Raw genomic sequence first — 25,048 nt, forward strand, 5'->3', positions numbered from 1 at the left:
CATCTAAAGTGAACGAAGACAACTGTTGCTATTTTCAGCAATTTTAACTAAAAGGGAGGAAATGGTACCAAAAAAAAAAGTAACGAAAAGGCTAAAAATATATAATCCTTCCTTCAATACTGTATGTTATAAATAAACCAAGGACAACAGCTCGGTACTTAAGATCTAGCATTTGATAGGGACTCTGTAACTATTGGTAATAATTCTACTGATGAAACTATCTCTGTTAATGTCTTCTTTCTGGCTAAACTTTAGATATGTAGATATTAGGCTAATGCTAATAAAATTTTCAGTTAGCCCTAGGGGGAAAAAAAGATTATGACAGAGCAATGGAAATCTACCCAGGGGAAGGTTAATTTGATTGATGTGCCCTTCTGGCTTTGGCACTCAATTGCTCTATTAAGAGTTACGTCTTTTAAGTAGCAGTTTGGAAGCTGTCTCCTAGATTTGAGGTACTCCTGAGTTTCCCTCCAGCTCCGAAAGTCGGTAAAGGCTTATGTCTTAATTACCATTGGTTTTTGTTTAATGCTTTCCTTTCAGGTAGCTCTTTTTTTTTTTTTTTTTGCGGTATGCGGGCCTCTCACTGCTGTGGCCTCTCCCGCTGCGGAGCAGAGGCTCCAGACACGCAGGCTCAGCGGCCATGGCTCATGGGCTCAGCTGCTCCGCGGCATGTGGGATCTTCCTGGACCGGGGCACGAACCCGTGTCCCCTGCATCTGCAGGCAGACTCTCAACGACTGCGCCACCAGGGAAGCCCCAGGTAGCTCTTTTTATTTCATAAAATCCTTGTGCAGTTTTAAAACTTTTACCTTTCAAATTTTCAATCAATCATACTATAAAAATGGAGGAAATAATTTCTAAATGGCACCTGTAGGGATTTTTAAAAATATTTTATTTATTTATTTACTTTGGGCTGAGTTGGGTCTTAGTTGCGTTGCACAGGCTCCAGAGCGTGTGGGCTCTGTAGTTGCGGCACCTGCTCTCTAGCTGTGGCCCACAGGCTCAGTAGTTGCTGTGCGCGGGTTTAGTTGCCCCGCAGTATATGCGATCTGAGTTCCCAGACGAAGGATCGAACTTCAGTCCCCTGCATTGGAAGGTGATTCTTAACCACTGGACCACCAGGGAAGTCCCTGTAGGGAAATTTATTAAAATGTTAACATAACCCCAGGACTGAACTATCATAATCACCTCCTACTGGCCTCTCTACCCCCAGCCTTGGCTCCTTTGACCCAACCTACAACGTCCCTGCCTTATAGAAGATTTGGCTTAGAGCATCTTCCATATCTGATCTGGGTCTCCCGATCCCACTTCCTTCCTCGCCTTTTTCCTTCTAGCCTACCCCCACGTTCTGGGTGTGTCAGCCTGGCAGTTCTCCGAATTCTCTATTCTGTATCTCTATGCCTTTTCACAGGTGGACCCACTACCCAGAATGACTTGTCCCCCGGCATGTCATCCCCTTGTTCGTTTCTATTCAACGTTTCAAGATGCAGCTCAAATGTCACCTTCTCTGGGCAGATGACCTCCCCAGGGAAAGCTGACCCCTTTTGTGCCCTCAATGTCTGGCCTCGTGCCTGTTAAACAGAGGGCAGAGGTTATTTTCAATGGCTGCTTTCTGTACTAGACTCTGCTAACGCCTCTTTCTGGGTAAATATAGGCTCTGTGTATCGGTCATCTTTCCAGCATTTATCAAAGTGCCGGGCATACTGTACAGACGTAATCAGTGTTCATTGAACTGACTTGAATTGAATGACATAGTGGCAAATCTGAGTGTATTTGGAGACTCATTTTATTGGCGATCATGGAATAAGTTCCAAGAAAGCATTGTCATATAAACTACACTTATAAATCATGCAAACTCCGAACGAATCACGTCTGTGGCACGGTGATCTAGTCTCCTTATTATTGGGAGAAGGAGGTATGAGAAAGATTTCATTCTGTTATTTTTACAGTCTTCTTTGATGTACTTCTTGTACAATAGCCATGGTTCCCTAAAGATTCTGTGATCTTTTGAGCTGTTTGAAAGCACATTCAATGAAAACACAAGACTAACCACATGTGTGAAGTAAAATACAATTTGCTTTGTTAGTTTTCATCCAATTAATTTTTTAAAGGTATACCACCATCCCCAGCCTTTAAAATGTTCAAAGAATTTTGACGTGACCAATTTTGGAGCTTTAATGGAATGGATTCCCCCTCTACCTATCTGACAGTCCAAAATAATAACTGCCTATACATAAATACCTCACCCTTTAATCTAAGGCCTTCAATTCCTTAATGTCTGCAATTATGCTGATAGCTTAACATTTTTATAAGTATAATGACTTTTACAGAAAAGTCCTCTGAGATACATACTGAAAAATTTCTCAGTGTCTTTATAAGTATATTAAATGGAGTTAATTCATTTCATTAATCCGTCTGTAATAGAAACCTGATTCCCAGAATGGAATGTCTTTTTCAAAGTATGCTGTTTGTTCCCAGGCTAAAGAAAAGCCTTTAAAAAAGAATAGCATAAGGTGTAAACATCCAGTTATAAAATAAATAAGTACTAAGGTTGTAACAACACGGTGACTATAGTTAGCACTGCTTTATGATATATAGGAAAATTAAGAGAATAAATCCTGAGTTCTCATCATAAGAAGAAAAATTTTTCCTTTTTTCTTTCCTTTTACTGTATCTATCTACACGAGAAGATGGATTTTAGCTGTACCTAGTGTGGTGGTAGGTTAATTATTTCTCAATCAAACTGGAAAAAAATAGCATATCACAAAATGTCCATTTTTATTTAAATACTTGTTAATAGATATTCTCTAATCAATTATATGGAGTTATTTATGAAGAAAAATGTTAACTATATTAATTAAGGTTTAAATATTAGAGGCTGACTTAAAATGGAAAATGACATGTAAAAATGGTTTGTATGCATAGATAAATTAGAAAAAGACCTTTGATTATATCTTTCATTTTTAATTGATCTTTGATTATTGTTTAAAACTATCAAATTATAGTTTTAAGTTTATAATTTAAATTTTATACTTATATTAACTGTATATTTAATTATATATAATTATGCTTTTTAAAATCTACCATTCCACACAATAAAGTGACAACAGTCTGTTTACAGCTGTGGAATGTTGGATTGTTACAGAGTTCCAGATATGGAATTAGGAAGTTAATGGGTCCAAACATATTTTGAATTCCTGATGCATATTTCCGAATTGCTTCTGAAAGGGTGACACCACTTTATAGTATCACTGGTAATACATGAAAATATAAATTAAAAATCTGCTTTTTCTAGGAATAAACAATATTACTTTGTAAAAGAAGTTTGCTAATTTAGTAGATATTTGGTGCATTATTCTAATCTACATTGTTTGCTTTCTAACAGAGTTCAACATTTTCCTGTAAATTTAATAATTGGATTTTGTGTGTGTGAATCATTTGTTTCTGATTTTTGGCTGTTTGTCTATTGAAATCTTAGTGTTTTTCTCATTATTATTATGAGCTATGTGTTATATGCATACATATGTACATATATAATATCTTTTATCTTCTATATTTTCTGTTTGCTCACTCTTGTTGATTGTCTTTTAAAAGTTGTTTAGTTTGTTTACATGTTATTTTAAAAAGCAGAACTACTTAAATTTGTCATTTATATGTAGTTATACCTGCTGACCTTTTCCTCAATAATTGTTTTCTGAAACTTCTAGGAAGTCCTCTCTCATGACATCCCCCAAATTGATTACGCAATTCCATTATTTTCTGGGTTTTCTAATATTTAAGTTTTTATATAAATTTTGGCATTTGATTATGATGAGACTTGGTGTCGTTTTCTTCTTGTTTCTTGTGTGGGTGTTTATTGAGCTTCCTGGATCTATGGATTCGTCATTGTTCATCAATTTGGAAAATGTCCAGCCATTATCTCTTCAAATGTTTTTTCTGCCTGCTCCCTTCCTTTGGGGAGTCTAATTACAAACACATTGTCCAATTGAAGTTGTCCCATAGTTTACTGATGCTTTGTTCATTTTTTAAAAAAATTTTCTTTTCCCTGGGTGTTTCATTTGAATAGTTTCTATTGCTATGCTTTCAAATTCACTAATCTTTTCTTCTGTGATATCTACTTTGCCATTATACCCATGCAGTGTATTTTTCATCTCACACATTGTAGTTTCCTTCTCGAGTAGTTCAATGCAGGTCTTTTTCTTTTCTTTCTAGTATCCCATATCTCTTTTAACGTATTGAACATACGGAATATAGTTATAACAATTGTTTATTGTCCTTGTCTGCTAATTCTAACACCTGTGTTAGTTCTGTGTCTGTTTCAATTGATGTTTCTCCTCACTGCATGTTGTGTTTTCTTCCTTTTTTTGCATGCCTCATAATTTTTTTTTATTGCATGTCTCAGACATTGTGAAATTTACCTTGTTGGGTGCTGGCTGTTTTTGTTTTCCTTTAGACATGCTTGAGTTTTGCTCTGGAATGTAGTTAGGTTACTTGGAAACAGTTTCATCTTCCATGTCTTGCTGTTAAGATGTTAGGTGGGATTGGAGCAGTGGTCAGTCAGGGGCAATTATTCCCCACTTCTGAGGCAAGATCTTTCCATGAATTCTACCCAGTCATGAGACTTTCATCTCACTGGTGACATGAGTGAGATGAAAGCCTCATGATTGGATAGAATTTCATTCCTGGTGAATACAGATATTGTTCCCTCTGATCCTTTCAGATGACTCTTTCCTCAGCTTGAGATAGCTTCCTCACAAGCAAGTGCTGACCATTACCTGAGGCGGACCCTCTGCATATCTTCAGAGCCCTCTCTGAGGTTTTTTCTTCTTCATACTTCTTCATACTTCATACTCTGACCCACAATCTCCAGCCACCTTGTCCTCCCTGGACTCTTAGCTCCATTTCTTCAACTCAGAGGGTCCGTTGTGTTCTGCCTGGGTTTCCTCTTCTTGGGCTGCAGCCAGGAGACTCTCCCAAGGCAGTAAACTGGGACAACCATGGGGCTCACTTCGTTTATGTCATGTCTTTCTAGGATCACTGGCAGCTTAATTGCCTGATGTACAGTGTCTTGAAAGCCATTGTTTCATATATTTTGTCCTCATTTTGGTTGTTTCCAGTGAGAGTGTAAAAATGGTACCTGTTACTCCATTCAGTTCAGAACTATAATTTCTTTAGGTATCTGGAATCCCTTCTTTCATATGGGTTGAAGTGCATATCTATTTTGATTTTTTTTTACTCCATCCAAATTATTTACCCCAACATTAATTAGTGAAAATTTTCTTCCCTGATTGTTGTTGATATTTACATTGTACTATTTTAAACACGCACTTAAATTGGAGTTTATTTCTGGATCACCTCTTGGGTACTGGGGATCTATTTGTCTAATTTTGCCCCAGAGCTATGCTCTTTTACTGACAGGTGCTTTGTCATATATTTTTAATATGTGATAATGCTAATCTTCCCTATTATACTTTTCCATTAAGTGTTCCTCTGAGAATTTTAAATTTTATTCTGTTATTCTTTTATATCCATTTAAGAGGCATTTTGTCAAATTTAAAAAACCATTCTGGGATTTTTCTTAAGACTGAATTAAATATGGAAATTAACTTGAGGATGGCCCACAGAAATTTTATATAATATTTGTCTTCCTATCCAGGAGCATAATATAGCTATCAATCTTCACCACTCATTCAAATCTTTCATTTTAATTTCTAAAGGTTTTTATAGTTTCTTCACAAAGATCTTGTGAATATAAGTTTTCTCTCAGGTACTTCTGTGTATGTGTTTGCTATTGGAAATTGACCTTTATTTTTTTTATTTTTTTAGAAGATGTTGGGGGTAGGAGTTTATTAATTAATTTATTTATTTTTGCTGTGTTGGGTCTTCGTTTCTGTGTGAGGGCTTTCTCTAGTTGTGGCAAGCGGGGGCCACTCTTCATTGCGGTGCGCGGGCCTCCCACTATCGCGGCCTCTCTTGTTGCGGAGCACAGGCTCCAGACGCGCAGGCTCAGCAGTTGTGGCTCACGGACCCAGTTGCTCTGCGGCATGTGGGATCTTCCCAGACCAGGGCTCGAACCCATGTTCCCTGCATTAGCAGGCAAATTCCCAACCACTGCACCACCAGGGAAGCCCAGAAATTGACCTTTATTTTGTCAATTTGTTTTTCTACAATTACAGATAAAATGTTCGTGACGCCACATGTGTGCCTGTGCGTCTGTGTGTATATACTTGCACTGATCTGGCTTCCCATATTCCATACTATATCCAGTTGTTTTTAGAACTGAACCCTTGACTTTTCTAGGTATATAATCATGTCACTAGGAAATAATGGTATTTTTGTCACTTTATTTACAATACTTAAATAATTCCATAAAATGGGTCGTGAAACTGGCTACAACATAGAGTTACACTACAAGAAATATTAGTCTGGATCCCAAATTGAACTGAAAATAAATTGAAATCTTCATAGAATTCTTTTAAAAATACCAAAGGAAGAATCCAAATGTAACACAAAACAAAAGATTTTTATTTTTTCTATTTACTTCTTGTCTATCTAATATCATCTCACACAGGGAACTGCTCTTCAATTTATCCCCAAAACTCCTCTCTCTGCCCCACATTCTTCTTGAAATCCAGCTCACACAGAGCCAAGTCCTTCCCCCACCAGCACCACCCAAAGTTTCCTGGATTTTCTGATAACCCTATTAATTCCACTTTGCTGGCTTTCTTGGTTCTCTACTTCACCATTACCCTAAACAAAAAAAATCTTTCCAGTGGCAAATATTCAATGGAATTTAAGTTAGGATGGGCCTGGGGCAGGGGCGGGAGGTGGATTCAGGCTACCCACACCTACCGTTTAGTGTACTTATCAAACAGATGACTTTGAATGCTTCTCATTAGCTAAGAAAATATAAACATTTTAAAGTCCCGTGGTTCTCTAAAATAATGTTGAAAAACATTATTTTTATTACATGTTATAATATATGGAAGAGTTAATTAACCAATTTTTATATGATTGTACATCATTTTCAAATTTTAAAAGTTAGAAAACTGCTGCTCCACAGAAGGTACCTGGAGGTATAGCTGAATGCACTCCGGGGTCAGGAAGATGCTCTGGTGCCATCTGCTGGTTCCTGAAATTATACCAGTTGCTCTGGTTGATTTCCAAGCCATTTCTTTCAACTCCCAGCTCCCTACCAATGGCTTTCAAAATAACCAGAAAAATCATTGCAATTTTGGGTGGCAAGACCACAGTGCTCAACCTCATAATAATGTAGATTACTTTGTTTGGGATGCAACATGAAGAAACAAATTCTTAACTTCTCAGTCATTGAACTAGTCATGTATTTGTTGGCACTTGACTAAAATGTAGATTTCACATGCTGCATTTACAGTGCTAATTAGGTACATCTTACTTGGTTTGTCATCAATAGATACATTTTCAAGGAGACAGTATGCCATCAGTTGTAATATATGATACAAATAATCTGCTAAAAATACAATTTTGAATTTTCTGAATGATTTACTTTTATTATAGTTAGAACAATAGTAACAATAGTAACAATGCTACTCTTACTTGCATTCTGATACATATTTCTTGAACAGGAAGGAGATACAGATAGAGCTTACACACATTTACATTCATTCATTCATTTGTTCAGCTCATAAATATTTATTGTCAGCCATATACCATGCACTTTACTGTGTAGCAGGGATTCAGCCATAAACTTGAGGAAGCCCTGTCTTCAACACCATCCTTGGACCAGCATAAGGTCTGAGCATGGATATCACAAATACATAAGAAATAATTTTTTTTTTAATGTAGAAGCCTGTCCCTCAAAAACTGCCACTTAGGTCTGCACATCCTATAACTCTGAATCTCCAGTCTCTGATTTTTGTATTTAAATTTCAGGGAAACAGGTCTCTTAACCTGTGTCCTCAAATAAAAGAAAAAAGCCTGTTTGAATGTTCTGGTTTGTGGATTGTACTGTTTCTGGACACTGCTTCAGAGTAGGGGGAAGATTTGAATCTGGAAGTGCTTAGATAAGAGAAAGGATAAATTGATGAACTTGTCACAATCTTCCTTTCAGACTGCATGTACACATTACATTTTTGCATAGTAAAGTATTATTCCTAAGTAGTTCCAAACATGTAATTTCTTGTTTCCTTTTTTTTTTTTTTTTTTTTGCGGTAAGCGGGCCTCTCCCGTTGCGGAGCAGAGGCTCCGGACGCGCAGGCTCAGCGGCCATGGCTCATGGGCCCAGCCACTCCGCGGCACGTGGGATCTTCCCGGACAGGGGCACGAACCCATGTCCCCTGCATCGGCAGGCGGACTGTCAACCACTGCGCCACCAGGGAAGCCCATCTTGTTTCCTTTTGTTTTCCAATTTATGGTTCTGGAGGTACTCAGGAATTACTGTACTACATGTTCTCAAAAATTGGATGTGGTAGCTGAGGATCCTTTAACCACATTAAAGAATTCATAGAACTCTTACATTTAAAAATAGGTAGATATAGATATAACATGAATGAAGGGTGATACTGATTCTTTACACTGGCAACTAGAAAGACATGGATTAATAAACTTGTGAATAATTTTTTATGAAAACATTTTATTGAAATAAGGTTATAAAATTTTCCAAAAAATTAAAAAAAAACCTTTAACTTAATTTAATTTTATTTAAAATGTTCTCATTATAATCTGTACTTTTGCGTTCTTGAAGATAATTCTCTTGAAAACAAGTAAAAAATAAATATAATGTATTTATTTTTACATAATTTATATTTTTTGAAAATATATTCAAATTTTGTGCACTTTGAATGTAATTAAATTTTATTTTTTAATCTCTTTTATCATTTTTGCCAATAGAACGCAAATAATGCAAGTCTGGATTAAACAACGTAATTGGTAACTTTGCTGAAATGAAGGCAAAATTTTATGGGCTAAATATATAGGATATGTATTAGCTCTACATATCTTTATTACTCATCCACAATCATCAGCCAATCAATATTGTACCCAGACAGTTACAATGGTAATTAAATGCTGCCATCTTTTGTATTTTGCTGTCTTTCAGCCGTATGAAAACATTTTCATGTTATCATTATAATTGTTTACTTGTCAAAATCGGAGGTTATAACATATCCGAGGTAACCGTGTGTGAGGTTGATTTATAACTCTTAAGTATTTAGACTGACAGGTGTGTGCCCCTCTGTATCCTTGCCCTGGCTCCAATATCATAGGGGCAGGCTCCATGCCAGCCTATATGGAGACAGTATTCTAGTGAGGGGATACAAGAAATAAATAGATATGCAAACAAATCAGATCATTTCAGGTAGCCGTAAGTGACATGAGGAAAATACAAGCATGGTGTATTTGATGGGCAGAAATTAGCCCTCTTGTGATTGGAGTAAATGGAGTAAATGTGATTGGAGATATCTCCACTTTATCAAGAAGTGTCACTCAAGTCTTAGCATAAGTATTCCCTCCTCAGAGGGTACTTCTCCAACCACTCAGACTAACGATGCCCTCCCTCTGTGACCCCTATCATATGGCTTTGTATTATTGTCATCAGACCCCTTATTACATTGCCTGATGGTTTTCTGATTTACCTGTTTGCCTTTTATCTGTCTCTTCCTGGTGGGGTGTAAGCTCCGCAAAAGTAGAGAACTTACCTGTCTTGTTCACCACCATATGCCTAGCCTGGTATAAAGTACACATGGAATGAATCAAAGTATCCATGCTCTGGATTAAAGGGGAGTGGGGTGAGGAAGGGCTTTTTAAAAGTCCTTTTTAAAAATCCTTTTAAAAAGAACTCATTCATTCAAATCACTTATGAATTTGCTTTTTGGGGGTAGAGTCCTTGCTATGAAGAGTGACTGAAATAAGGAGTAGAATCATCACTCTGCCATATGACATCCCCCATAAGATGTAAGAATGCATGGTTAAAATACCGTCTCTGAAAACAATGTTTACACTTGCATCAAGAAATATGTATCACGGGCTTCCCTGGTGGCGCAATGGTTGAGAGTCCGCCTGCCGATGCAGGGGACGCGGGTTCGTGCCCCGGTCCGGGAAGATCCCACATGCCGCGGAACGGCTGGGCCCGTGAGCCATGGCCACTGAGCCTGCGCGTCCGGAGCCTGTGCTCCGCAACGGGAGAAGCCACAAGAGGCCCGCGTACCGCAAAAAAGAAAAAAAAGAAATATGTATCACTACGGCTAAAATTTTGGATTTAATGAATGTAAAATGGCACAAGGCATTAAAAGGATTATAAGATAGGAGGAATTGCAGAGCTACAGATGATCTATAACCAATATTTTAAATTCAAATAACAACTGAGAAAGGACACTTGCTCTGGTCCTCGGCTGAATAATCAAACCAGGAGACAGGCTTATAATCACAAAAACTGAGGTGGTAATAATCAGAAAACAATTAGGAATATATCAAAAGAATTCTTTTTAAATTCTGGAGAAATTAGATGAGAATTCTAGAGAAATTCTGGAGAAAAAGATGTAACTCAAGATCACGGCATATTTTTTTAAATCAAAGCTTTTTGAAATGAATATTACGTTTATGGATCTCTGACTTGTTCTTTTTCTTTGCTAGTTTACTTCTTTTTAAAAATATATATTTATTTACTTTTGGCTGTGTTGGGTCTTCGTTGCTGTGCGTGGGCTTTCTCTAGTTGCGGCGAGTGGGGCTACTCTTTGTTGCGGTGCGTGGGCTTCTCATTGCGGTGGCTTCTCTTGTTGCAGAGCATGGGCTCTAGGCATGCAGGCTTCAGTAGTTGTGGAACGTGGGCTCAGAAGTTGTGGCTCGCGGGCTCTAGAGCACAGGCTCAGTAGTTGTGACGCACGGGCTCAGTTGCTCCGTGGCACACGGGATCTTCCCTGACCAGGGCTCGGGCCCGTGTCCCCTGCATTGGCAGGCGGATTCTTAACCACTGTGCCACCAGGGAAGCCCTGCTAGTTTGCTTCTAAAGTAAAATTCACACGGTACCATACACCATTGGAACTGACATAAAAGTGGTTGAACCAAATACTTGCGGTAACTTTCCATTTATTTTCACTTTGATGAAGCTTTTAAAAATATGAGGATTTTTTTTTTTTAGGCAAAAAACCAAATATGTCTTTGTGGATAAAAATAGGCCTGATTTTCATTTCTCACTACTTTCACTTCTCCCCAAACTGACTGCTTTTGTAAAGAAAAAAAAAATTCCTTTGAGAGATCTGTTGTTAAGGATGAAAGAGATACCACCAGAACTTGAAAAACCACACTACAAGGCAATCAACACCCCATGCAAAAGGAGGTTATTAACTCTGTAGAAATAACTGAAAAGATTTTTTTGGTTGTTTTAAATGCTGTTAAAGCAAAGCACAACGGAAGATTGTGTTCACAAAAGGGAGAGATCAGCACGGAGTATAGAAGTGAGCCCCTCAAACTGTAACTCTGTTTCCAACAGTCTCCAAGGAGGAATACTGACACCCTGGCATCGAAGAGCTCCACATCCTAAGAGCAACGAATGCATCCAAAAAAGATAGGTAGGATATCCAATTTCACTCCTGTGTCCTGTGCAGCTTCTTGGAGAGGCCAGTTCACTCCATTTGGGCACATACTGCTGCTTTGGGAACAGATTGTTGTATATCCATATGGGACAGTCGTCAGCAACACCAATCTATAGTGACACCAAGAAGACCAATGGTTATCTGAGGCCGGCAGTGGGGTGGGCATCACAGCAAAGGGGCAAGAGGGAACTTTTTAGGGGCGATGGAAACTTTCTATGTCTTGAATGGGGAGATAGTGTTACCTGCTTATTCTTTTGTTAAAACTCATCGAATTGCTAAAGTGAAGTGTGTGATTTCATTTGTAAATTACTTCTCACCAGGCTTAGTTTAAACCAACCAACCAACAAACAAAAAACAATGCGTGGCCTCCAAGAATGCAAAGTGGAGGAAGGGACGGCCCCCAAGCCCCTAGAAGGGTGTGTCCAGAATGTGCGGAGCGGCTCGCACCGCGATCAGTAGCTCATCGCCTGAAATTCGTAGCTTCTTTTCGTTTTATAGAGGAGGTAAGAAACAGAGAGATGAGAATTCGGTGTAGCTCACACCACCCAAAGGCGTTAGCGTGGGTATATGAACCCGGGCTGTGACATCACTGCGCGATGCTGCCGGTACCTAGTAAAAGCTGGATACGTATATGTTGAATGAATGATTCCGGTTACAGAACCTTAAAGCACACAAAAGGCCCGCCCAGAAACTGAAACTTCCAGCCACAAGCCAAAAACGAACCAACCACTAGCTCCCAGCTAGCGGACCGCAGATCCTGAGCCTGAAGTCCCGGGCAGCGGAGGGGCGGGGCTTCACCGCTTGGGGGCGGAGTCGTCTTTTCTCATTCCGGCAAGCTTGTACCTCTTCACTTGCCGTAGTGCCTGAAACCGGAAGTTCGCCCGAGGAGTGGTCCACGTTTCCGGGCGAGAGCTGGACTTATTGGTACCACGTGGGACCTGCTGTGAAGATTCGTTGGCCTCTGAGTCCTGCCCCAAGTCGAGCTCCGGGTGAGCAGGAGCTGTGGGTCGGAGTGGTATACAGGGGAGCGTAAGGTGCCCGCGGGTTTTCGAGTCTCCGCGGAGTCGTGGCTGAGAAACGTTCGGCGCGGCCCCCGGGGCTGTAATTAGCTGTTAACGCTGTTGCTTTAGTGTTTGCACCTCCGGCGTCCGCGAGTCCCTGGGCAGCAAGTGATGTGCCCGCGACCGCCTTGAGTACGGAGGAAAGTTGCTTGTACGTGAGACATTTGCTGCTTACTGTTAAGCCACCTTCTTAATTTTGTAGAGGCTTCTCACGGGGTTATGTTTCTTAGCCTGTGTGTTTAGAAATCCGCTGGCCTGAAAGATGACGTCCTTAGCTCAGCAGCTCCAACGACTCGCCCTCCCTCAAAGTGATCCCAGCCTCTTATCTAGAGATGAAGTTGCCTCTTTGTTGTTTGACCCCAAGGAAGCGGCCACCATCGACAGGGACACCGCCTTTGCCATTGGTGAGCTACCCTTTAACTTAGGAAAGCTCTGGGAAGCGTGTGTTTCCTGGATGTTGGTGTATTTTCTTGTTTTCTTTTCTGACCCGCCCTCTTCCTTAGCGGTTTCTAACTTGCTAACCTCATTTACGTTGTTAAGGGGAAAGAGAATAACAAAAAGCCATGCGCTAGATGCGTGAAATGTATATAGGCAGCGGCATCTGAATGTCACAGGTGATAAACAAGGTTGGGGGGTCGTCTAAGCTGTAGAAAGGAGGAACAGTCAAAAGAGGGGGGAGGCTGTGGCTGGAGGGTTGGGGAGGAGCCTTCCTAGGACTGGCCTAATTATTGTATTGAAATTGTATTGTATTGAAAAAAGAAAAAAGGCCCCCTGCCAGAAGGTACTTTCTGTTCTCCTAGTTGGTGAGATGAGATTTATTCTCTATGTTGGAAACTAGAAATCTATGTTTGAGACTGTATTACAGATTACATATGCTAAAAGAATTTAGAGAGTTTTAGGCGAAAGTAACACTGTAAAAGAGGAGTGAGATGAGTTTGCTCGCAAAGAATTGTTAAATAAAGTGGCCTTTTCCTAGGATGCACTGGCCTGGAAGAGCTGCTTGGTATCGATCCTTCCTTTGAGCGTTTTGAAGCACCGTTGTTCAGCCAGCTAGCAAAAACCTTGGAGCGGAGCGTTCAGACCAAGGCAGTGAACAAACAGCTGGATGAAAACATTTCATTATTTCTTATCCACCTATCTCCTTACTTCCTGCTGAAGCCGGCACAGAAGTGTCTGGAGTGGTTGATCCACAGGTAGCAAATGGAATTACGGAAATAATTATGGACTAATAACATTGATCTTTTTAAATTTAAAGTTTAAAGTTGAAAAATCAGGTGTATTAAGAGATTAACACAATTTGTATTGGGTGAGGTAAGCATGCCCTTTTACTGTTGAACTCATTTCTGTTGATACTGAGAAGTAGAACTACTGAAGATCTTGAGTAAATAGTCTAGCCTCATTAGTTCTGAGGGGCTTGTGTCAGTTTGCCGTTACAAATTGTTACTGCATATTTGGGGCAAAGTATGTTATTAAACTTCTTGCCAAAATAACAACAAAAAAAAAAGGTTTGGGAACAGGGTAAGAGTATTCTCTAAAATACCATAACTTAAGAAAAACAATAATAGTTAATATGTATTGAACATTTGTACACCAGGCCTTCTGGTAAGCACTTTGTGTGCATTATCTCAGCGCTCACGACATTCCTGTGGGGAGATGCTTCTCTTATCCCCATTTTACAGTTGAGAAGACAGGTGTAGAAGAGTTAAGTAGGCTGAGTTACATGACTGGTAAGCAGAGATGCAAATTTTGTTTCCAAGGTCTGATCTTTACTTTGGAAATTGTCTCAGTAAGTTTATTCAGTTTATTTTCTCATTTATTTGTATTACATTGGTATTATATCATAGTTGACACATTTTAATTTTTTCTCCTATGTGTGTTTTAAAAGTAGAAAGGCTTCCACTTCATTAATTAGAGACATGGGGGTAAGGGAAGCCAGTGAATCATTGAGAAAACAAGTGTAACCTGGGTCTTCTCATTATCGTTTCATTAGATTCATCAGACCAAAAAAAAAAAAATCAAACCTGTACTATTTCCCTCTGTCTTCTAGCATTTAATTTACCCCAAATAGATCGTTACTGTAAGGAGTACTTTTTACGTTTGGTTTTGCATTTATTAATTCAGGTAACTTATTTATTTAGCAAACAGTAAGTTCAATACAAGGATGAATAGGCTGCCCTTTCTTACTCTTTTGAAAGAAATGCTGCAATAAGGGTGTATACAAAGTTTGGGGCATGTGGTGCTGCCTGAAGTAGTTGAGGAAAGCTTCATGGAGAAAGTGATGTCTTGGCTAGTACTAAAGCCATATTATAGAACTAATAAAAGGCAAGGGGTGTGGTGCTGTAAGAAAGGTACAGGTGAAAGGATAGGAGAGTTTAGACAGATGTAAGAGGGATCACTTGGCTGGGAGAATTAAGAAAAGCATCTTGAAAAAGAATGCATTTGAGTTAGATCTTAAAGACTAGACAGGATGTAATGGATCTGACAGAGTTAATAAATCTGTTTTATGTTATTAGGGTGGCGTGACCAATACCAAGTTTTGTAAAGTTCATGTACAAATTAAATATGGTTGTAATTTGATCTTTTTGTTTTATTCAGAGAAGATAATATGATTTTCTTTATAATTAGTCTTCTGGTTTTAGGATTATGATAGTTAGGTGAGGTGAGGAAACTAAGCTGTGGAAGGTGAACTTTGGAGCATGGAGAGAAGCTGAGTGTTGCTGCCTACTTGACCAGTTTGGTTTTCTGTTGGTTTGACTGCAGTGATCCCAAAGTCACGTTAATGTAATAATGGATTTTTAAAAAAAGTTGAGAGACAGTGAATGGATGTCAATTTTGATAGTGAATATTTTAAAATGCTACTGCATGAGAATTGGCAAACCCTGTTGAGTACTTTCATGCCTATGCTTTAAGTGAGCTATACCTTGCTTATAGTTGTATGGTTGCTTTAAGTGGGTTTAGCTCACTGATACACCGTTTGGACACGTAAGGAAATACACGCTTGTAAGTTTTGTGTCAGAATTGTTTGCTTTTTTTCCCCAGGTTCCATATCCATCTTTATAATCAGGATAGCCTCATTGCCTGTGTTCTCCCATACCACGAGACAAGAATATTTGTGCGGGTTATACAGCTTCTAAAAATTAATAATTCAAAGCACAAGTGGTTCTGGTTATTGCCAGTTAAGGTATGATTGTTGAATGACATGTATCTATAATCATTGCAAACCTTCATTAAAGGTATAATTTGGAAAAAATTAAGTCTTTGGTGCTCCTGAGAGTAGACCAAGTATTACCTCCATCACTTTTATTTCCTAACTTCCAGTTGAAACTGTTATGAATAATAGCTGGCTTTCATTTAGTACCTGATATCAGGATAGGCAATTTGTATTATCTTGGATTCTCACAAAATTCTGTTTTTACAGATGAGGACAGGTTCAGAGAATTAAGTTACTTGCCAAAGTTCATGTAACTCTGAAGTGGCAGAGTTGGGATTTGAATCCAGATCTGATTATAAAGCTTGTCTTTCCACTATACCGTGCTGTCTGGCATTTTAAATTTTGGAACTGAGAAGCTTAAAACAAGTTAGAGGTGAAGAAATGCATAAAATACTTACAAAAATTAAAGGGATAAGGATAACTTGAAGGACTTTGGAAATTATTAAAGTTGTGAAGAAGATGCTAGAAAATTAATTTATAGATGAATAATAGGATGGTTGTCTTACAGGATAGCTCTGGCTAAGATCAGATAGCATGATTTTGTAGTAAAACAACTGACTTGCCATTATCACTTTGTTTGCATCTATAGTAGAGGAAAGTAAATGTATGTTGTTAGCAAGAGTTTTACTGAATGTTGAGCATGGCGATTCAGGCCAGCAGGAGGGCAAATGGAGATGAAAGTAGGTTAACAGGCTGGGCCTGTGGAATGAGTTAACTTGATGGGTGATGACAGGAGGTCCATGGTCAGAATTAGTAAAAAGAAAGGGAATGGGAATTTTTAATTAGAAGAAAAATTTAAGTGTTTGAATGTAAAGCACTTGAACTTAAAGAATGTTCAAGAAGAGAAGGCCAACCTAAAATAAAGCTTCTTAATCCAACTACTCGACGTTCACTCTGCTAATAACATCAAAATTATTTTTCCCCTAGTCTACACACAGACCCTGCTGTTCTCTAGGCACACTTGTTTCAGGTATCCAAACCCCCCTTACCTATTAAAGTTCACTTCAAATTATTTTTTCATTGATTTATTCAAAATTTATTGAGCACTAATACATGCCATGCATAGTGCTAGGCAGTGGGAAGAGCAGTATAAGTTGACCGTGTTCCTCTCTGTTTCTATTACTTGTGTTATTCTGAAGCAGTGACAGAACCATAGCACATTGGCTCAAAAACCAAATTTAACCAGTAGAGTTACTAAGAATCTAGAGAATCCAGATTTAGATAAATACATATCAAAATGCAACACGTGATAAGTAAGCGTTTTTCACTGAGTACATCCACACTCATTGCTTGGCCTTCTCTTGAATTTCTAAAGTTTGCACAATTTTATGTGTTAATTTCATCTTTACCAACAGCGATAAGGAAAGACTATATTTCGTATTTATGAACTGCAGCAGTTTGAAGCTGTTACTTTGGTAGGTACTTTAAAAATAATGATGAGTTGATGAATGTCCTAAGTAATAGCTGGTTCTTTCTGTCTATAATAGCAATCTGGAGTGCCCTTAGCTAAAGGAACTTTGGTTACCCACTGCTACAAAGATCTTGGATTCATGGATTTCATTTGTAGTCTGGTGACAAAATCTGTGAAGGTGAGTAGTAAATTGTTTCATGAACATATAATTCCATTAGAACTTCCTCTTCATACAGAAAACAAATGAAGGCCTACTCTAATAATGGTGGGACTTTGAAGAAGTGCCCTTTTTTTAAAGGATCTGCTGTTTTGGAGCATGAGCAGTGATCAGTCTTTCATCAGCAAAGCTGTTTTTCTACAAAAATAAATTATTCTCTTCCTGGCCAGATTCTATTTACAGTGACTGTTTAAACAAAGACACAGTCTAAAAATGTCAGGAAGGTTGTTCATTCTTGTCATATTTCATTGAACTGTTAGATGTGTTTATGTAATGTTACATATGGTAAAATTAAAGTGTCAGCCTGAAGTAGTTGAGGAGGGCTGTAAATATTTTTATACTTTCATCTGATTGGCCTTTCACTCTTAAAACTGTGTGTGGTTTGTGGTTTTTTCCAGGTTTTTGCTGAGTATCCTGGGAGCTCAGCTCAGTTGAGGGTGCTCTTAACTTTCTATGCTTCTACCATCGTGTCTGCTCTGGTGACCGCCGAGGACTTATCCGACAATATAGTCGCCAAGCTGTTCCCATATGTTCAAAAGGTTGGCCCTGCTCATGTGTAAAGTAGATTATTTTGTACCTGAAGGAATTTTCTTGCTTTTGAAAATTTCACGTGGACATCAATGTTTTTACATTGACAATTTATTTCAGGTGGTTAATGAGATTTAATTTATAGGTAAAAAATATGACTTCTTAAAAACTTACCAGAGTGGGATCTTAGGGCTCCTTAGGGATGAATGTTGGCTGTTTGGCCCTGCCATCTTCTCCCAGATCTGTTTTCTTAGCAGTCATGTTACCTCAGCGGAAAGAGAACGGATTAGAAAATCTCATCAGGGCAGAGGCTCTCTTACCATTCCGTTTGCATTGACTTCTGCTTCTCAGTGTTTCTTCTCCCCAAGTGCCTCATTGCCTCCCACTGTCCCAGATTCCCGGTGGAGGAACTGCTTTGCTTCCCACCAGTGTCCCAAAACTATTGTCTTTAATTAGGCACTGTTTTGTTCCTGATAGAAGTCTCCCTTACACAGGTGGATGTTTTCATATAAAAGAAGACTCCTTGGCTCCTCTTAGGATGTGTTGTGGAGGTTTGAGTTGGGAGACCTTCTGAGATCCCTTCTGTCATTCAAGAGACTTGTCTCATTTCCATGTCCCCTCAGGAAAAGGGGCCAACATCTTGATTTTTCACTTCCGAGGAGTGTTGACTCTCAGTGTGTGTTAGGTTGTATTAATCTCTAATTTATGACGTTTCCAATTTGTCAAAGTAAAGTAACATTTTAAGTAGGATAAAATAACACAGTTTGTCATTTTTCCCTTATATTTTAAAATATATTTAGGGATTGAAATCATCTTTACCAGATTACAGAGCTGCGACGTACATGATAATATGTCAGATTTCGGTGAAAGTGACCATGGAAGATACCTTCGTCAATTCCTTGGCTTCACAGATCATCAAAACACTGACCAGAATTCCCTCTCTGGTCAAGGATGGATTGGGGTGCTTGATAGTGCTCCTGCAGAGACAGAAGCCAGAGAGCCTGGGGAAAAAGTACGTATAATTGAATTGGCAGTGATAATTACAAGTGAATGAAGTTATTTTGAATAGTTTTTTTTCATAAGATAAATTTTACACTATTTTTAAAAATTGTCATTCATTGTCTAACTTGTGAAATCAACATCTTATGTCTTGCTTCTTCAAAGGCCATTTCCTCACTTATGTACTGTTCCTGATCTTGTTACACTACTTCATGGGATTTCTGAAACATACGACATCAGTCCTCTTCTGCGTTACATGCTTCCCCATCTGGTTGTCTCCATTGTTAATCATGTTACAGGTATGTGGTTTTACATGTTGTGTCCAGAAACTTCCTTTCTCAGATGCGATTCTCTTAAAATAGGAACCATATCCTTGTTAATATCTTTAAGATACTTAGAGTTTCTGCTAATTGTTTTTGTGTAATGTATCTATTTTTATGAATAGAGAAACATTTGAGGTGGGGAGCAGATTTAAAGGAAATCCTTGTAAAATGAGTAATATGCTCAGTGTTTTTTTTTTTTTTTTAATATGTGTTCGCACACAGTCTCTACATGAAAAAGACTGGAATTATTTTAAAACAGAACACTACTCAGTACAACTTTCCCTTCTCATTTAGGTATTTAATGAACTTTAGTGATTCATTTACAATAAATATCCAGTTGCCAAAACAGTTTTTCTCCCTTGAGTCATTGAAAATATAAGATCAAGAAAATCTCATGCATGAAAATCCAAATTTAAAAAAAGCCCAAAAGTTAATTAGAAGGTGATTATTTGCATTATATGTTTTTCACCCTTCAATAAATATAGAAAGACAAGGAAGAAATACTTGGTAGCAACTCCTGTTGCTACTGGACTAAGAAAGACATACTAAGAAAGTCATTTCCATTTATTGGAAAATAAGATTTGCTTAACTCCATCTCAGTTTAAACGTGAGTTTCAGAAACATGACTAGCACGAGTGAAAGTGTACTTTTCCTGTTCTGATGGTGATGAGTAATGAAGCCAGGGCTCATGTTCATTCATAAATGTGGAATGGAAGATGACAGCTCTTGGTTCGGTAAGGAGGCTTTGAGATGAAGTTTAGCCTGTATTCAGGATAGTTTATTGAGATGTAGATTCAGATCCCAACTTCACCGCTTGTAGTGTGGCCTGGGGAAAGACTACATTCTTTGGACTTCTGTTTCATTCACGAGAGAGGCAAGATAGTACTTGTTTTTTTTGTTTTTTATATTTTTATTTATTTATTTTTACATCTTTATTGGAGTATAATTGCTTTACAATGGATAGTACTTGTTTTTAAAAAATGTAGAGAATTTCAGGTAAAGGATAAATGAGGGTAATGTATACAAAAGTGGTTTGAAAAGATATAAATGACTAAACAGGTGACGTACACTTTTGAAAATAGGTAAAAAGGTGGATGTCGTTATATATATGTTTTGAAGTTATTCCTGTAGAAAGATTTTCTGCTGTAAAAAAACTTAATAGGGCTTCCCTGGTGGCGCAGTGGTTGAGAGTCCGCCTGCCAATGCAGGGGACACGGGTTCGTGCCCCAGTCCAGGAAGATCCCACATGCTGCAGAGCGGCTGGGCCTGTGAGCCATGGCCGCTGAGCCTGCGCTCTGCAACGGGAGAGGCCACAACAGTGAGAGGCCCGTGTACCGCAAAAAAAAAAAAAAAAAACTTAATAGCATACACATGCGGGAAAAGTTTTCCCCAATCAATTTTAATTTGCTGTATATGCTTAGGGGAAGAAACTGAAGAGATGGATGGTCAAATCTATAGGAGACTCTTAGAAGCCATACTTACAAATATATACCTGAAGAACAACTTAGACCATTTGTTGGCTAGGTAAGCTGTTACTTTTGACATGCTTTTGATTTGTATTTTTGTGGCTTAGTATACTTTTGAGGGTTGGCTAACAGTTTTCCAGTATCCCTTTATAATGTATTTCTTGCTTTGTCCATGCCATTTCATCTAATTATAAGTACTTAGTCCAATAATTGTGGCAACAGAACATGTAATTTCTCTTGTTTGTCTTTAGTGCTTATATGTGGTCATGGAAAGTTAATAGTGAAAGTAATAGTGAAAGTAATTACTACATGTAATTTGTGGTTGTTTAAAATTTCCTAGTACTAAGTGGACCAAAATGCCTGAAACAATACATCACAGTTGGTAATCAGTAAATATCAATTAGAAACTTAATATTGAGGGTTGGCATGAAGTAAAGGTAGTTCAGCCTCCTGTTTTCTTTTCTTATTTGAAGGGCAACTCGATGCATTGAAAAGAATGTAGTCATGGTGGTCAGATGTAGGTTTAAATCTTATCGCCTCCGGCTAGTAGAATAGTAAGTTCTGACAGTCAGGCTGCATGGATCTCGGTTTGCCGTTGTGTATCGTTGGGCAGGTACCTATCCGGTGGGCGTATCATTTGTCTCTTGCTCCCGTAGCTGGCTTGTGAATTCAATGAGGTTAAATATGCAAAGTACTGTTGAGAGCTTGGCTCTGGACTCAGACAGGGGTGGAAAACCTGCTCTACTTTTTATGGCTCAATAGGGCTCACTGAGGATTGCCTCTTGTTGCTGTTCTTGTTTGACCTCAGGCAAATTATAAGACTTCTTAGTCTGAGTTTTTGTATCTGTAAAATGAGTCTAATTTCTATCTTGTAGAGGTCTGACAGAGAGAATATTTCTAAAGCACCTAGAACGTAGTAGGTATTCAATAAACAGTAACTCTCATGTCTGCGTTGTTTTGTTCTGCAGCCTTCTTTTTGAGGAGTATATTTCATATAGCTCACAGGAAGAAATCGATTCTAATAAAGTATCTTTGCTTAATGAGCAGTTTCTTCCACTTATCAGACTTGTAGAAAGCAGGTGAGTTGTGTGTGTGTTTGTGCCCTTCTTAATGTGTACCTCTTGTTTTATAAAGAGATGATTCACAAGTCACAACTTAATATGGTGAATGAATTGTAAAGATACTGTTCTCCTTTTCAGGAAGGGACAATTATAGGATTTAAATATATTTGAAATATAAGGGAAAATAGGGGTTGTGTGGGGACTATGGAGAGTATACTTTTTTTTATATAGACTTTCTGTTGTTGAAAGAGTCATAGTAACAAACTTGATCAATATCATTTGGTTTTATATGTTCCATTTGTCAAAAATTTAAGTCTCAATCTCAGTCATTTAAAAAATTATATTTTTTCTTTTATACATGTATGGTGTGTGTGGTTAATAACTTTGTTACGAATAATGAACTCTTTAATTTCATCCCAGATATCCCAAAACATTAGATGCCGTATTAGAGGAACGCCTAAAGGAAATTACAGACCTAAAAAAACAGGAGCTTTTTCACCAATTTATCTCTCTTTCTGCAAGTGGTGGAAAGTATCAGGTAACTTTTTTTTGGGGGGAATTATGACACTTACGGGTATTTGTGTGGTTAGTTGAAAAGCTCTGGAAGGAAATTTGCTACTTCACTTCTGTTTGGGAAGTTTCATAGAGAGAAGATTTTATACAGTTTGCCTAGTTAGCTGAAGTAAGACTCTGAGTCAGGAATTAAATAATTGGAGAAGGGTACAGTGATTTTTAGATAACTGTGAACCTGATACTTATTTCTGGAAAAGCGTTTGGAAATTTTGTATATGATGCTCATCAGCAATCACCAAAAGATGGCCTAACGTAGGTTTCTAGTGTTCCTTATCTTTCTCCTGTACCCTTATCTTTCCAGCGCAGAACCCACCAGCCACGTGTGGCTGTTTAAGTCATTGATTAGGAAAAGGGAAGTGGATTTTGTTTCATGATTACGTTAGAACTTCAGAAATTTTCTGGTGATTCGCCCTAAGTCTTTATACTAGAAGTTAGACATTTAAGTAGTTCTTATAATTAGCCTTGAAAATAAATGTTAGGAAGAGACATATGATTGTTTGGGTTTTTCCCTTCCATAATTAGACTTTCGTCTTTAATGGTATTTCATTTCCAAAACCATATGTTGATAGACTTCCTTCGTAGTCTAATTATCAATACATAAAGTCGTCACTAATTTGAGTGTCACTGTTACATCATTTAGATGAATTGCATTCTCTTCAGTGATCAGTTTTTTTGATTTATATTTTCATTTAGGCGCTAATACAGTGATTTATCTTAGGTGCTTTTCACCTTGGAATCAGATATACGTAAAGAATACAAAATCACTTCATAGAATTACTTCACTAATTTAAACCTACATGTAGACACAAGTATACATGAAATCACAACATTTACAAAACAAATTTTTATCTGCTGTTACTCATACTCTGTTCTGGAGACAAAGATTGTGCTTTACTTTTTACTTTCAGTTTGGTGTACTTTTTGGTTTCTGAAATTAGATGGTTGTTACTGAATAAGTTGGGCAGCTCGGGGTGGTTTTCTCTGGTTCTTCTTGATCATGTGCTGCTCAGATTGAATGGCGAGATCATGTGGTAATTGTGCTGAATCCTGTAGTTTTTAGCAGATTCTGATACCTCCTTGATGCTCAGTCTGAATCATCCACTTGCTCCTGTGAGACTTCTGGCCATTAATCATCTGAAAAATGTCATGACAACATCAAAGGTTTGTGTCAGATAGCCTTCATTTGTGATGTTTTTACCCTTATGATGAGCAGTGTAATTCTAGAATAAGAAATTGAAGTTACCACCTAGAATCAGTACTGTTTAATTATAGAGATAAGCCTAATAAAGAATATGGGCATTCATTGGACAGAGATTTAGGACCATACACGCCAGAAGCCACCATTTTAACCTGTGTATGTTTCCATGTTGCAGATGATTAGGTTAGCTTTAGTTGAGAGTTTTTCAACCTGGGATTTATGGATTAATTTACAGAGGGTCATAAATTATCTGAGAATTTTTTAGTTTTGAAATTTGAATTTGATAGTCTTAAGTTTAACATGAGCGTGTTTGGGGACATCAGAATGATAGCTTTTGGAGCCCTGTTCATGATTTCGGTACCTGCCAGTTGCATTTGGCTTTAAAATTTTGGTGGCTCCTAATAGTAAGTACAGAAGCTGACTTAATTTGTAAATAAAGCCTTTGGAACAAAATGATATTTTACAAAGACTTTGCAGTGATTCAAATAGAGCGGTATTTTCCAAACTTTAGTCATTCAAGCAAATTTTTTGCTGTATTAGCTGACCACTGATGTTATTATTTTTTTTAATTTTTCTTTAGTTTCTTTTAAATGGACTCATTTTTTCACATAGCTTTCTTTTTTTTAAATTGAGTTATGGTTGATTTACAATATTATATTTCAAGTGTACAACATAGTAATTCAATATTTTTATAGATTATATACTTCATACAAAGTAAATATAAAATTTTGACTATATTCCCTGTGCTATGCCTTATATCCTTGTAACTTAATTTATACCTAGTAGTTGATACTTCTTTATCCTCTTCATCTTTTTCATAGCTTTTAAATCATGCGTTTGAAGTGCTAATTGTATGTACATTTTATTGTAGGTAATACAGTTTGAAATGAGAATGTTCATCTGTTAATATCTAAAATCATCTCATGTACTACCGTTTGCATATTTGGAAAATTTCTAGACTAGATAAAAATGCTACCAGAGTTTAGTTTCTCCATAGCACATAGTAGTATAAACACACTGAACTCTAAACTTGTGTCATGGCCATTAAAACCAGATTCATATTACAAGTAGAATTTAATTTCAGCTCATCATAATTACCACGTTAAGTTTATTTAATTTTAAATTTTACTGTTTTTTTCTTTAGTTTTTTTACTTTTCAATTGGTAATTTTAAAAATATTTAAAAAATATTTTTGTTCTCTTATATTTTTAAAGAGTTATACATAATTTTTAAAGTGGTAGACGTATTCAAATTTGAAAAATATTGCTTGGCTTGATTCATTTCTGATCTGGTACAAATTATGTTTCTTTCATAAATTGCTGGTAGGTTTGTCTCATTGATTTGTTGGATAATTAAACTCAGTGAATACTGTTTTTTGTTGTAATAGGAAGATTTCAGCGCCTAGAATAAAAAGCGAGATTCCTGGAATCTCCT

General features: G+C 37.6%; 1 protein-coding gene across 1 annotated transcript in view; it reads left to right on the forward strand.

Moving 5' to 3' along the window:
• The first annotated feature begins 12,472 nt into the window (after window positions 1-12,472).
• HEATR1 (HEAT repeat containing 1) overlaps window positions 12,473-25,048 on the forward strand; it is a 48,041-nt gene continuing 35,465 nt past the window's right edge. Inside the window, exons 1-12 of the mRNA XM_065893765.1 lie at window positions 12,473-12,555; window positions 12,871-13,031; window positions 13,604-13,820; window positions 15,667-15,808; window positions 17,326-17,427; window positions 17,865-18,005; window positions 18,795-19,006; window positions 19,159-19,292; window positions 20,738-20,840; window positions 21,751-21,861; window positions 22,264-22,381; window positions 23,470-23,577. Coding sequence (XP_065749837.1) covers window positions 12,890-13,031; window positions 13,604-13,820; window positions 15,667-15,808; window positions 17,326-17,427; window positions 17,865-18,005; window positions 18,795-19,006; window positions 19,159-19,292; window positions 20,738-20,840; window positions 21,751-21,861; window positions 22,264-22,381; window positions 23,470-23,577 — 1,530 coding nt within the window. The 5' untranslated portion in view covers window positions 12,473-12,555; window positions 12,871-12,889. The remainder of the gene's footprint in view (window positions 12,556-12,870; window positions 13,032-13,603; window positions 13,821-15,666; window positions 15,809-17,325; window positions 17,428-17,864; window positions 18,006-18,794; window positions 19,007-19,158; window positions 19,293-20,737; window positions 20,841-21,750; window positions 21,862-22,263; window positions 22,382-23,469; window positions 23,578-25,048) is intronic.

Source organism: Phocoena phocoena, chromosome 16 (genome assembly GCF_963924675.1).
Source record: "Phocoena phocoena chromosome 16, mPhoPho1.1, whole genome shotgun sequence".
Taxonomy (NCBI): Eukaryota; Metazoa; Chordata; class Mammalia; order Artiodactyla; family Phocoenidae; genus Phocoena; species Phocoena phocoena.